The sequence below is a fragment of the Ischnura elegans genome, chromosome X (assembly GCF_921293095.1).
Source record: "Ischnura elegans chromosome X, ioIscEleg1.1, whole genome shotgun sequence".
Lineage (NCBI taxonomy): Eukaryota > Metazoa > Arthropoda > Insecta > Odonata > Coenagrionidae > Ischnura > Ischnura elegans.
The window spans coordinates 37,207,535-37,221,732 of NC_060259.1; the positions used below are offsets into that span (position 1 = coordinate 37,207,535).

At 36.3% G+C, this 14,198-nt stretch overlaps 1 protein-coding gene across 10 annotated transcripts in view; it reads right to left on the bottom strand.

Annotated features, from left to right (window-relative positions):
* Positions 1-625: 625 nt before the first annotated feature.
* Positions 626-14,198, bottom strand: part of LOC124171690 (tubulin monoglutamylase TTLL4-like) — a 59,435-nt gene continuing 45,862 nt past the window's right edge. For 7 of the 10 annotated variants that reach the window (XM_046550940.1, XM_046550936.1, XM_046550937.1 and 4 more), the window contains 2 exons: positions 10,084-10,271; positions 626-1,835 (listed from right to left, as the gene is read on the bottom strand). In XM_046550940.1, coding sequence (XP_046406896.1) covers positions 1,619-1,835; positions 10,084-10,271 — 405 coding nt within the window. In that variant the 3' untranslated portion in view covers positions 626-1,618. Of the gene's footprint in view, positions 1,836-7,300; positions 7,357-10,083; positions 10,272-14,198 lie in introns of all 10 variants that reach the window. The other 3 variants (XM_046550942.1, XM_046550941.1, XM_046550935.1) reach the window with 3 other exon arrangements.

Sequence of the window (14,198 nt, forward strand, 5' to 3'; positions counted from 1 at the left end):
TCTAAAATTATTTCATAACTTCTCTAAAAGTTGGTAACATCGATTTGTTTAACGCCGACGAGGCGCCAAATAAGGGACAAGTCGTCTCACTACGCATCGCTTTTTACCTTCTACCATCTTCTGATTTATATTATCAAAGACAAACGACCTCCTAGCAGCATGCGCGGGATGAATTTTGCTGTATTAGAGGCGTGGGAGGGGGAGAAGCGAGCGGGGAGGGGAGGGGATCGGCCTGCGGCTCTGGTATCCGCGACGCTGCGTGGGCGTTGGAATATTTTCTTCGCGGACGCGGACTCAAATTAGGCATTTTGTGGCTAAACGGTGGCAGATACGTCGAAATCCACGAAATCTTTGCCCTGGAAGGGCAGTAACTCGGCAAAATCTATAGGGAATGACCATAAAATATTGTATTTTTCGACTTTTGACCCTCCCCCCCTAAATTGCATTTGAGCGAGGGTCAGGGGTTCACGTACAGGTCTCAAATTTTTCAGGCCTTATTTTTGATCGGTCCCACAACTTTTTTTCATTGGGCCAGATGGATTTGAAAAAAATCGATTTTTGCGATCCGCCCTAATGTAGGGGAAAAAAAAATTGAATGACTGATTTACAGAACAATAAAAATACATACTTTTAAGAGCAATTTTATTGTAGTGGCTCTGAGTAACAAACCAAAATACGGGTAAAATTAAGTTCACCAGCTGCAAAATCCACTGGACAATATGATAATCATTTCCATTAATCCAAATCGATGAACCATACATATCACAGGATTTTTTTTCAAGAGAACTCAGATTCTTACATTATACATGAAAACCTCAAATGATTGCTTTATCATTTAGAAATAATAACACAAAAAAATGACTGAAGACAAAAATCTTCTAAATGAGTTGATGAGAAAGAAGAAATTTTACAATAAAACAAAATTCATTAAAATGCTTAACGCATTAAAACTTTATAATTGCGATAAATCACACTCTTTCACTGATGGCAATTTTGCTAGAATGGCGCTCCAATTTACATGAAAGTCAACCATATTTTGCTTCTACATATCACAGCAATAATTTAGGGCCATGTCTAATGCAACATTATTTCTCAAGCCTGAGAAGCACTTTTCACTAATTTTTACACCACTGTCAAATTTAATGCAGCCAAATATCACTTCACCCAGCACCTAAGTCTCAGTTGTTGCCAGCCGAGGTGTTCGGGTGTCTAAAGGTTAAATCTCACTCACAAAACACATTTGCATGAAGTGAAATGGTAGACGTGTATAAGTCAAATACAATATGTCCCTGACAACCACATCACCACTTACAAATTAAAAATTTGCATAGGCCAAGAATGCTACACAAAACATTTCCAGGAAACCAAAACTGATATGCCATTGTCTAATTGCCATTTAAGTAAAATGCTGAAATTACGGAATTAGAAAGTCCTAGGACTTCTGCTTGGAAGTCCATATGAGAGACTTATCTATGGACTTCAAATCTTAAAGATCAACTTCTTCGAAAAAATGGAAGCTCAGGCACAGTCTTTTGTTCTAACGCCATGAAAACGGGACACAAAAAAATGGGGGAATCAGCAAAAATGCTTCACAGTGGTCCAATGGACTTGGCACTCTTCACAAATTCTTCACAGACTCAACACGCCATTCGTTCCCATTCATACACGTGGGTTCTGTGACTTGGGCAGGTTTAATATGGTGGGCTCCCAACACTTTCACCATTCCCCGCTTCAAATTCTTCTTGGGGCTGGGTATTGGTGCCTTCCTTATTAACTTGAAACCTCCAGGGTGATTGGAAGTTGGTATGTTTCGTGGCCTTCCACTGGTGGTACTGCTATACGGTATAAAAGGAAAAAATACTTCTTAGTTTGATTAGAAAAATATTTCCTCACTCATGCTGACAAGAGCATATGAAACACCAATATTCTCCACTAAATACCCAACAAGCACATCTAAAGCAATAATGCCCAAACATCCAAGTTGAACACCAAGAGGTTAATGGCTAACCCCAGACCAGTGGCATAACTAGGAATATGCTTTGGGGGGGATGAGAGGGATTAGCCCCCTTGGAAACAAGGAGGTCACGAAAAATTTTGAACAATAACATGCCTGAATATGCATTTTACATCATTTTGGCATATAAAATTCAACTTTAAGCAGATGCAGTTATTATACATCAAATCCAGACAAGATTTTTAAATATTTTTTTGATTTCTCCAAGGTTTTGGGGGGGGGGGGATACATCCCCTCAGCCCCCCTCCCATAGGTACGCCACTGCCCCAGACCCTCTCACAATGTTAGTCATAAAAGCCCATGAGCTTACCTGCACTCAACTGTAGACAAAGTGACTAGTTTAAGAGGATAAGATTGTTAATTAAGTGTGCAGGAGACAGTAGAAATAGCCAATAATATTTTATATTAAGGACACCATTTACACAAAAGCAAAATATTTCACGGAAGTAAAGTAGAATAAATATTCATCACTATCCTTCACCAAATTGCAACCACTGCACAACATCACATCAATTAGCACATTTCCAGGTCTTGGTGGCAGCCCAACACACAGAAAGCCTCTATTTTAAGTCTCTTTTCTGCTTAATGTCTCCCCAGATTTGACAAATTTTAACAGGTCCCTGAAAACCTCCAATTAAAAAAATATTCCTCAATTTCCACTTCTCAAAAATTCGAAGATACAAATTTAGGCAATCCCTTCAAAAGTACAAAAATAGGTTTCACTGTTCAGTGTGTTTAACCTTTCCAGTTATATAGTTAAATTATGCACACGAGCATGGATAATAAATGTTTCAAGACTGAGCAGATAACAAATGCTCTGTACAAGTCTAATGGCACAGGGGTCTTCTCTCTAATCTTCCACTATACATGTAAAAATTACTTGCAAAACCTGAAAATAGTTTCAGATTTTGGCAATTTGTGAAGTTAAATTTCAACAGCACTTCAAGCCCTGATCGAAACCTTTCTCAATGAAAATTTTCAAAAAGCTGACAATGCAATTGACATTATACCATTTGATTAGATGATCCACGTGTATCACAAAAATATAAAAATATGGGGTTAGTACTGGGTTAGGCTTGATGGCTTCATTCCGAGTCTACCCTACAAATCCTTCCCCTCATAAAGTGTGGCTCCTAAACGAGTTTCATAGTCCAACCTTACTCGAGTGGTGGGGGCAGGGGTTCCATCTTCAAGTTGTCTGGGATGATGTAGGTAAAGGCAGAGCACCAATTCTCCACTGTAGGTGTGATATCGGACAGAACTACCTCCCTGACAAAAGATGTTTGATTACTAACTAGCGCAATGTTTGGGGAACAGCATATGCCAAGGCTAAACAGCTTCTCATGTTTGCACCAGCTGAATAAAGATAAAATTTGATAGAAAGAGCAGAAAAAGGGATGCCAGTCCTTAAACTTTAGAAGTAGTAATCAAGGATGTTTACACAACTTAAGTCACTGTACAAACAACTGCATGGCAAGGTGACCATCTTTCATATCCTAAATGAAAGAGAGGGCAAATTAAATATTACCCCATATTCCTGATAATGAGTCATGAAACCCATAATCCCATTATGTTAACTGCAGAAATCCATTCTCTAAAACGGAAAGACCATGACAAAAGAAATACCATCAGTACTATTTTTCCTAGCTAGTGTGACAGGGATGGCATTGTGGGAAAAATTCAACCACATATAAATATGAAAAAAGTATGCATATTGAGGAAACAATGAACTGAAAATAAACAGAGATTCTTTCCGACACCTGGGAGTAACTGATCAGAAGCCACTGGAAAATGAGCAATGCCCAAATGGATGTGATGATACAACATCGTCCTCGATGCCTACACAACACTGGTTCCCTGTTATTGACATAAGTATCTCCCTGTTTCTTTATACATATACCCAAAAAACATAGTATAAAGCCTCCTATAAAACTTCGAAATTGCTCATGTGATCCTGATCACTCTCCTCTCGAAGTGGAGAAATGCCCTTTCTTGAAGATAAATTTCATGCAGGATATTCAGACGAAGTAACTTACATGCCATTTCCTCTTGCAATGCAAAGAATTGAGTGCGATGATCCACATGTTAAAAATGTACAAATTGGAAATCATAATCTGAATTACTCCAGCCTTATTAATGCCGGAATAATTTTTTATGTTTCAATCTTTAACCACCGAGGCTACCCATATGGGCAAGGTCATCAAAAGGTGTTCAAATTAAATCCATCAGCAAAGGGCAACGGCAGGGGATTTAAATCCAGCATCTCAAGGTCAAAGCAGCCCCAAGTTCAACATTGGTGCGGCTATCTTGAAATACAGAATCAGGGAGGCATAATGTTGAGCCTAAATAGCATCTTGCAACTTAATATTACATGCGCAGCTAAGTTCTAGCTGTTTTTTCCATGAAAATACAACGTTATAATGAAAAAATGGTGTTGAGCATTGTCATGCTTAATCGCTTTGTTGAATCATAAGGAACCCAAGTTCCTTGCTTGGTGGGTTACTGCAAAAACATAAGCAAGCTATTGTTGAGTTTGGAACAAATCTTCATCGATCACCGCCTCCGATTCAGCATATACGAAAGTTTTTGGTCGCAAACAATGACAGTCTTTGAAGTGCCGGAACCAATCTCAGCACATTGTTTCACTTTGAGCAGCATCTCCGTAAACTTTTTGGAGCTCTGAATGTGCTTCGGTCACCATTTTCTTCAAGTAAAAGAAGAAAATAAAACTTCCCACAAATGACGGCAGCTTGACACCAGCTCAGACATTTTTCATGCAACAATGAGGATATGATGCCAAAAAACACTCACCATTGTCATCAAGCTGTTTGTTTACTAAATACAGTGCAACCTCGATAAAACGAAACCCCACAGTGCTTAAATAAACTTTCCCTATGGCAAACTGTCACTTTACCGAAGGTGGAGCAAATAAGAGCCCATAAACCCATTGTTAACACTTATATAGGAACAGGATTGGTGCAGTGACAGAGACATTTCTATCCGATAAACTTAAGCATAAATCCAGATGAAAGACGATGTTTTTGTAGCATCACTAAATTTCCTTACCTTAATAACAAACTAGCCATTCAATTAATAAGCGCCATAAAAAATAAAAATCATGCAAAGCATTCCTTTGTCAACATTATCCCAATGCACAACCGACAAAGCCATTTTTCTATGCATGTTGTGCATTTACGTAATCAATCTATTATTTTGATATTTTCTGCTGAAAATTCAAATTATTGCTGATGAAATAGTATCGCGGTTATTAATGCCTCAAATGCTTCCATTAGAGTATCTTTATTGTTCCCATACATTTCGTGGAAATTATGTGAAATAACGTACTGCATTTGTTTCTGCAGACGAAAAAGGTGGAAGGTGGTAGAATGATCCTGCCTCAAAAGATCTTTTCTGTCATCCAATGTAATACCTTCTTTATCTAAAGTAGCTACTCTAAAAAGTCTGCTAAACATTCTTACTGATGTGATTAAAACTGCCTCTGTTTCAAAAAAGTTCCATTTTGAGTGTTAAGCCCGCGACGTCATTGAAAGAATACATCGGGTGTACCCACAGCAATGCAATAAAAAAAATTTGAATTAAAATTGGTAACATGAGAAAATATATTAACTTCATATTATTTCACAAAAATATAATGCAGATGCCAATGTCACTTAAGTAAAACAAAAGCAAGCTGCAAGAAACTGTGACTGATATAACACGCATGGGTAACATATGCAACGTAGAAATGAAATAGCATATGCATCTGATGGACCCTAAGACCAACAAAACTTACAAGTACAAAATTATGGATTTAAAATTCATAATGATGACTGCGAAACATGAAAAAAAATGCAGAATTTTTAAAATTAAATAAACTAAAAGCGCAGCATCAGTTTATCACATGTCATTGCTAACAGTGCACTACCTGCATCTAGAAGCATCATTGCAAGAAACACCCATACTGCAAGGGTTTTGTCAGGGTGTAGGTTGTAAAAGAGTTCCATTTCGTCTACACTACATCACCTGGGGAATACTTCTTAAGATATTCCGCAAGTATCAGAGTTCTTTCTTCCACGGCTTTGGGTTTACACTGCAGGCATCACCAGCAATGATGAAGGGAGATCACGCTTTCGTGCTTTAAATTAGTACAACAAACCTTACGAACACTTGAAGTTCTCAATTCTCAATCTATCACTGAAATACTCCGCTTTAGATTTAAGCACAGCCCTTTTCTCGGTAGTTCCTGCAGATATAAGTGGGCAAAACCACCCGAACAAAGCTCCTTCTGACTCTTCATGTTCTGCATTCCTCGATTGCTTTTGTTTTTTTTTAATTGTGAAGAGAAAATAGGAAGATAAATTAATTACGCTCGTGTTGCTCCATCATTTTCATTATCTCGTTTGGCATTTTTTGGTCATGATGTCTACCTTCAAATACTCTCTCCCTCTCTATTCTCATAAATTTACCTCCCCCTCTATTCATGCAACTCACGGACGTGCACATCTGCAGTCGACTGCTTTCTGCCGCACGAGGAACAAAGAAGAAGAAAATTCTCGAATGTCAATGCCACAGTATTTTCACCGAAATGAACTACTAATTTATCGAACGATGGTTTACCATATGAATTTGAGACTGAGCACTCCGTGTTAACTTCATTTCTAACAGATCGACAGCAATTACAGAGTTTAGCGACTCTTGGTGAAGGTTTTGGAAACTCTCGTTACAACGAAAGCCAACACCACAAGGACCTTGTAAAAATGGATTTTTTAACATGCTAAGCGTAGGGTCAATTGACGGTGCTCCGGCTATCCTTCATAATGGTGGGGGTCTCGCAATAGCCCGTACTTGCTTTAATGCGGTTCCACTGTATCCAAGCTTGGTTCATGACATTTCCGATACGTCAAAATTGACCAGCAATCACTTCCTAATAAACTATTGGCAAACAGCGGCAACTTAGTTGCGCACCTAATAGCGCCACCTAAATTATTACAGAATAGTCCAGTCAGTTTACATGGTAACTGCTAAAAGTATTCTTTCAACTCACTTCTTCATAAATTTTAACACCTTAAGCTCAAGCCAAAAATAAAAAGTGCAAGGGATCTAAGGGTAGGCACTTGCATAAAATGTGCTGTTATGATTGGACAGTATAGACACCACTGAACATCACATGACCCCAGACAAACAGCAGGAATATACAGCAGGGATTAGTAGTAGCTCCAACACCATTAATGGACTTCAGACTCATGCATATATAAATGGCAGGATGACTATCCTTCCCATAATTACCTTTTTTAACTGGCTCTTGTTTGCCTTTAGGAATCTGTTGGAGGGAAGTGGCAATCCTAATAAAAGTAAATGAAACTATTGTTGAGCCGTAACATTGAGGCTTAACTTCATCATTGACAAAATGCCTAAGCTTGTGACCAAAGAGAATGACAACTAATGTGGATGAACTATCTTCAGTCAAATGAATGAACACAAAGGAATTAATTTCCAGTAGATCTCAACTAAGAAACTACCCTCACCACTACCAATTAGCAAAACACTTCATCTAAAGCTAAGCATAATGCCCACACTGCGTAGGATGATATGAAGTAGTAAAAACGTCTCTCCAACTACCAAATTGATGAGGAACCACAAACGTTGGTTACTTCTGCCTAAAATAATTTATTGAAAATAAATGTAAATTTTTTTTAAGTTAACCTCCCTTAGTCTGTAGTTAACGCTGCTATCTACCATTAGAGCACAACAGTAACACATTTTTTTATGCATTGGAAGATTTTTCTTTATATTACCATTTATGAAAATGTAAAATATTTTTGATCACACCAAGTTGCCTGGAATTTTGGGTATCTCTGGTTCAACTAAAATTTTTCTACTACAAGGCATCAAACAAACAGCTAGGTAAACACTTTCTTTGAAGATCCTACGTAAGACAAACTACACCTTCCACAGTCTAATTCACAATGAGATTATTCAGAGAATGTTGAGACGCAAACAACTGTCCAACACATAAAGTTTCTCACTCAAGTTTCCGAGAAAAGTCTTTCACAAAGTAAAACAATAACTTTTGTTTAAGTAATAGTTTGAAGTAGAAATACTGGAATACAACTTAAAAAAGCTACATCTAACGTTGATATTAATTTCATATTCATACAGCCATTAGCTTTGGTTTATAGGGGTGCACAATTCATAATTGCATGGAAAGAGTAAAAAAAACTACTTTTTCTCTTCTTGGTTCATAAAAATACCTTCGAAACACTAAATCCACATTTTTACTGTCAAAATACACATCAGAATATAATTACCTTTATTTTGACGCAAATAACATGGAATTAAACCAGCCGATACATAATTACAGCCCTTCAAACTAGGGTATCTATACTTTTGAAATGGATAGTAGATTTTGTAATTGAAAACAGTAAGCTTCCGAATTAGCAATATGCAATGTAACAAAGTAATATTTTCTTCCAATCCTTATATCAAATTTCAATGAGAAAACATGCTTTATAAAAGGGCAATAAGAATGCAGACATTGAATCATTAGTATGCATAACCACACTTACAAGGGAATCATCACAATATTATCCAGGAAAATTTTTATGTGAGCAAACTCCTAACCCCTCAAGCATGTACGTATATTTAAGTAGCAGCATCCAGCTTACGTCATGCTTTCAGGGAGACTTTAATCAGAAGCATTTCAATCATCCATGGTGTCTTAGTTAGGGAAGTGTTTACATCTTTGTGCAAGCATACACATGAAATTTAGAGCACTAGAATGGACATAATTACTGCTATAAATAATTTTAGAAGCTTAAATACAATATTAGCCGACAAAAACATCATATTTGAATTTCTTCATCTCAAAAGGTAAAAAATGACCAGATAAGTCCCACAATTACATGGGGCTGACCACTTTGAAGTGACTTCTCAACTCTGTTGACTGAAGCTGTGATATAAACCTGGGCAGTCATAGGAAAATAAATGCAGTGAGACAGAAAATTTCATTGCTATGTGCTCAGTTAGTTAACAAGCAGCTCCACTTTTTTCCACAACTAAAAATATTCTGCCGACCCAACTAAATAATCATGATAGGCTCCAAATGCAAGAGGTTAAAGGAAGGAAACGAAGAAAGGAGGAAAGGAAGAGGTTAAAATGTGGATTGTGAGCCAAACATCTACAGAAAGGAACTACACGTTTACCCTGATGTTGAGTTTCCATCGCAAGTCCTTTCCAAATTCCCCAGCAGCAGTCTCACATTTTCTGAGAGTGAGTCCTGATACACCACATATGTATACACTCGGCCTTGGCCGAGGTACATAACTGACAATGAGCATTGAAGAACTAAATGAAAAAATTGGATTCAAAGAGCTAGTTGCACACGCCAGAGTAATGGATTTGGGCACAAATACAAAAGCTATCTTGTAAACTATGATGGATTTAATGCCTCCATTTAATTTCATGCTTGAGGGGTTGACTAACATTCGCTAAACCATAGAAACATCTTCTTCATATTGGACGGTATAAATTTCTAAAACTTGCTCATTATAGAGGGCTACTAAAAGAAATTATGACAACCCTTTGTTGGTATTCTATCAACCAAATTGTAGTCACAATAATCATGGGTAGTCACAGTAATCAAGTGAATCAATGGGATTGATTCACATGATACTTAGGCAGCTGAGCATAGAAATCAGCTAGAAAGACTTCAATTTAGCAATAATTCAGTATCAGCAGTATGACATTAGGCTTAAAGCAGCCAAAGAGATAAATTTACATATTTTGGTGCCCAAAGGGAGATATTTATGGATTGTTTTGCTTTCCAGTCTTACAGAGAGTTAAATAACAAGTGAGACAACTGGATTGCTAAATAATAGTAAGAATGCAAAAGATAAATCAAGCATCAATATGAAAGTCCACGTTAGGGTGGAAGATTTTTGTAATAATATGTAGCGACTAATTTCTAGACTCCACGCAACTCCTTAACTTCATATTAAATGAAAAAAGCATTCACACAACAAACAGACTAGAAAAATCTGTACATCCACACAGGCAACAAAAGAGCTTACCTAAAGGAAGCAGAGGTCAAGTTAGAACGCTTCTTTATTTTAACTGATACTCTCTCTCTTGAAATTTTCTTGCTAGCATTCTCACTAAATTTCTTCCAACTGACTTCATCCTTAGACTTTTTCTTAGAATTCACACCAGATGATTTTTGATTTAATGTTTCTTTCGCTTTGGCCACCTTAGCACCATACTGAAAATGAGAGAGAAATTATTTTTTTCAACTGCTTAACATAATTAATGAATTTTTGGAAGAACCACCTGGACTGACTCAAAAGCAACTACTTTAGAAAAAGATTATTGAAATAATGTAATTAGAGTACACATTAAACATGGCAACAAATTAATTCCACTTAACAACTTTTCCTACCTTAAGAATCAGAAGCTAACCACAAATACATGACTGTACACATATATATTGTCAGAAATACATACAGTTTCAACTTCAACCCACCATCGTTATTTATGCCAAAGTTTATTTAGGCAGTACACATGCTACTGAAACCAATATTGTATGTACAAAAATATGTCTATATAGCTAAAATGTACTGAATCAATGATCCATTTAGCTAACACCACAGTCAATAATACTCCACAGCACATTAAACACATCTAAACATTGTAGTCTATAATATTCCTCATACTCTAATATTCTAACATCATTGAATTTCATGTTTTTCACTGATTGCACACAGGATGATGAGATATAAGAGACACAGACTAACTATTTTAGTGAGCCCTCAATAAACATCATCTAACTGATTTCCCAAAGATATCTACAACATAGGGTCCAATTAATTCAGTAACATTCTAGCTGTAAAGTAAAACCTATGAATAACAAACCTCCTCATAGCAATGTTTTACAAAAAAGTTCCTCATATCAAAGTCATACCCTAACTGGTACACAAAACAGGGCCTTTCCCATACATTATGCAAGGAGAAAAGTCTCCTGTAACAAACCTCTATAGTGATGAAACCCCCTTTTAATGAAGTCTGCGTGTGGGCTCCAGTCACAAAAATAACAATTTTTCACTTAGAAATTATGGTTTTACGGAGTGTTTATGACCAATATCTTTCCAAAATTCCACAACACGCTGAGTTCCTCTTAACTGCGACCTACAGCCTCTTTTTCATGCCTCCTATTGGGAATATTCAATACACATTATTGGAAGCCGGAACTCCAACGTGGCTTATTGTGCCTTTTGAAATTCACCATCTTTCAAATTATCTGTTAGTGGGGTAAGAGTGTGTGCGTTCTTAAGTATTCATTCTTTCTTGATTCCTCGAAAATCCCAGTTTAGGAGTGCATATTCTAAGATTTTAGCACAGATAGCGAAGAAATTTAATTGCAACTTGGCATAATTCTTAGATCATGCACACTAATTACAATTCAAGGATTATGATTATTTTCATAGCACTGCAACCATAACATGTCATAACTAAACAGCTGTAAGAAACTTCCCATCACATGATTTGGTACACATTTTCGCATACAGAAATCCAAGCATGATAACAAAATTCTTGATACGCTCAACATTTTGCCATAGAATTTGCAGATGAATATGGCCAATAATTTCATAGCCTCTTTGATACATATGCGATTTGATATGCAGCTTATAGTATATTTTTTCACTTGGAAATGGCCACAATTCCACATTGCAACCTACATAATCATACGAATTGTACACAACTCAACTCTATTTGGCTGATGCAACAACTTGACTGAAGCTGGGCGATAAATATGACCACTAAAATAGAAAATAACAATTGTGTCACAAGCTTCCACAAGAAGGCAAAGGAAGGTCTTCGATGAATGAGGATTCAGAAGGGAACAAATGACTTTCTGTGGAAATATAGGCAGATAGAAGAGTTAAGAGTGAAGCCACATCAAAACAAATATTTTACTCGATGAAGGACAGTACACAAACAGGGAAAAACAGTGTATGATTTTTTTTAAATGAGGGATACAATATGAAGAAGTCACTAAATTTTAAATGAATGCTTTAAATTTTCATGGGACAGTGAGAATATTACAATTGTGAAAGGAGGTTCACTACATAAGCATGTATGGTATGCACAGGTTTTACATGACTGGTTGACTGATGACATAGGTGGCGTGTAACACAAGAGTGACCATTAACATAATGAAGGCATCACAAAAATATGTAGCAGTGCCATTATTAAAAATTTGAACGAAAATGAATGCAAGACTAATGTCATGAAATACTGCCATCACAACCATCAAATGTGTTTCCTCTAATTTCCTAATTTAGACAACAGCTGGACCAGACAAAGTCGCACACTTAACTATAATGTAGATGTTGAATGAGGGCTCACTGCTCCTTTAACAACCTGAAAGCTAATGCTTACTAGGCAACACAAAATCAATGTGTTTCCACAATGAAAAAATTAACATGATAAATACTTCAATTTTATCAAAGACATAAATGTCTATAACATCCAAACCATTATAACATCAATTTCTATAAACACGCCTACTTTCATTAAGTACACACAAAATTATCTAGTACATATACACTAAACATCTTAACAAAAAGCCGTCGCAAAATGTAGGCATTGAACTAGAGGATATCAAAAAACATTTTAAAAAGCATAGGTTAGTAAACTGAACTCTATACTGAAGACCATTTAAAAATGCACTCTATTCCTCAAACACAATTATTGTCCGTTATTTATCATGAGATCATAAATCGAATTAGGTCTCTGAACAAACCATTTATTTGAAGCACAAATTTCCCATTCTCATTTCTATTTAGGAGCCTGAATAAAAAAATGACCCACAATGATAACTGGCTACATTAGAAGGCTATGAGCACACGATTCTTCTCATATCTCACATCAAAAGAAAGACATACCTATAAATAGACTTATGCTAATGATATAAATTTAAGGACACTATGAGGCTTAAATCCTAAACTAAATCTTACCTAAAATTTACAACACTTCAATTTCTTAAAGATATGTACATTATTTAAGTTCCTTAGCAATGGTTCAACGTGTAACTTCACAACTGAGGATTGAGGAACTAGAAGCTGTATGCACTGACGTTTCCTACAAATGACATCAAAATCAAATGGCACCAGATCTACAGGATTTGAATAGCTTAAGTTCAGCAAGCCATCCATTTCTCTTCCTATATTTTGTACCTTAGGGCTAGCAAAGACTTCTCTACTCCTGTAAAAGTCCATCTAAACCCTCTATACATAAGATTATGAATATTCAGACATAGATGAAGATGACAATTAATGGGCATTTACAAGAGACTGAGGGTGAGAATTAGAATTGACACCACAGATTTCCAAAGTTAACCTTGAGCAACACACGAGAAGAAAGGCTAAAAACCAAAGAGACAAGGACATTACGTCACCAATCACAAATAAAAAGATATCTCTTGAGGAAAATAGAAGAATAATTGCTAAAGAAGTACATTTAAAAAAAACTAGTTTTGAGAGATTCAAGAGTTTGAATAACTCAGGGGAAGACCTAGTGCTGCATTTGAAAATTTGTAACTGCCCAACATGTACACTGATGTTTCAAAAAGAAAATACCCTATTAGAAATTCTACCAAAAAATATGGCGACCAGTAGAGGGACATGAGGAGGAAATGCAATAACCCTTCTTTGAACTTTGAATTAATATTTAAACTTTGAAAACTTGATTGATGTGATCTTTTCTCCCAAAAGTGAAATTAATTTGCATGAATGTTATTAGAAATAAATTGTTTGATTACAAAATAAGGCAACATTTGCAGTGAAAGTATTACTTCGCCATTGATGATGAGTAATGCGTCCCCTCTGTAAAAAGCCATGCTTCACAGAAGATTCCAGGGTAGTTACAGTGTTATTTGTCAAAAATAAATGGATACTCACTGATTAAACTGTATGGAATGTCTAATTCAGAACAATCAACACTAAGCTTAGCCACAAGTGACCAAATGGAACCCTTTGTATCACATCTAATATCATGAAAGAAAATCAAAAACTCTTAATGGTAACACTGAATTTTATATAAACAGGGTTCCCACTCTAACTACATTATAAAATTCACGGTTTTTTCGGGGTTTTCACGGTCAAAATGTCATCAAATTCACGGTTTGTAG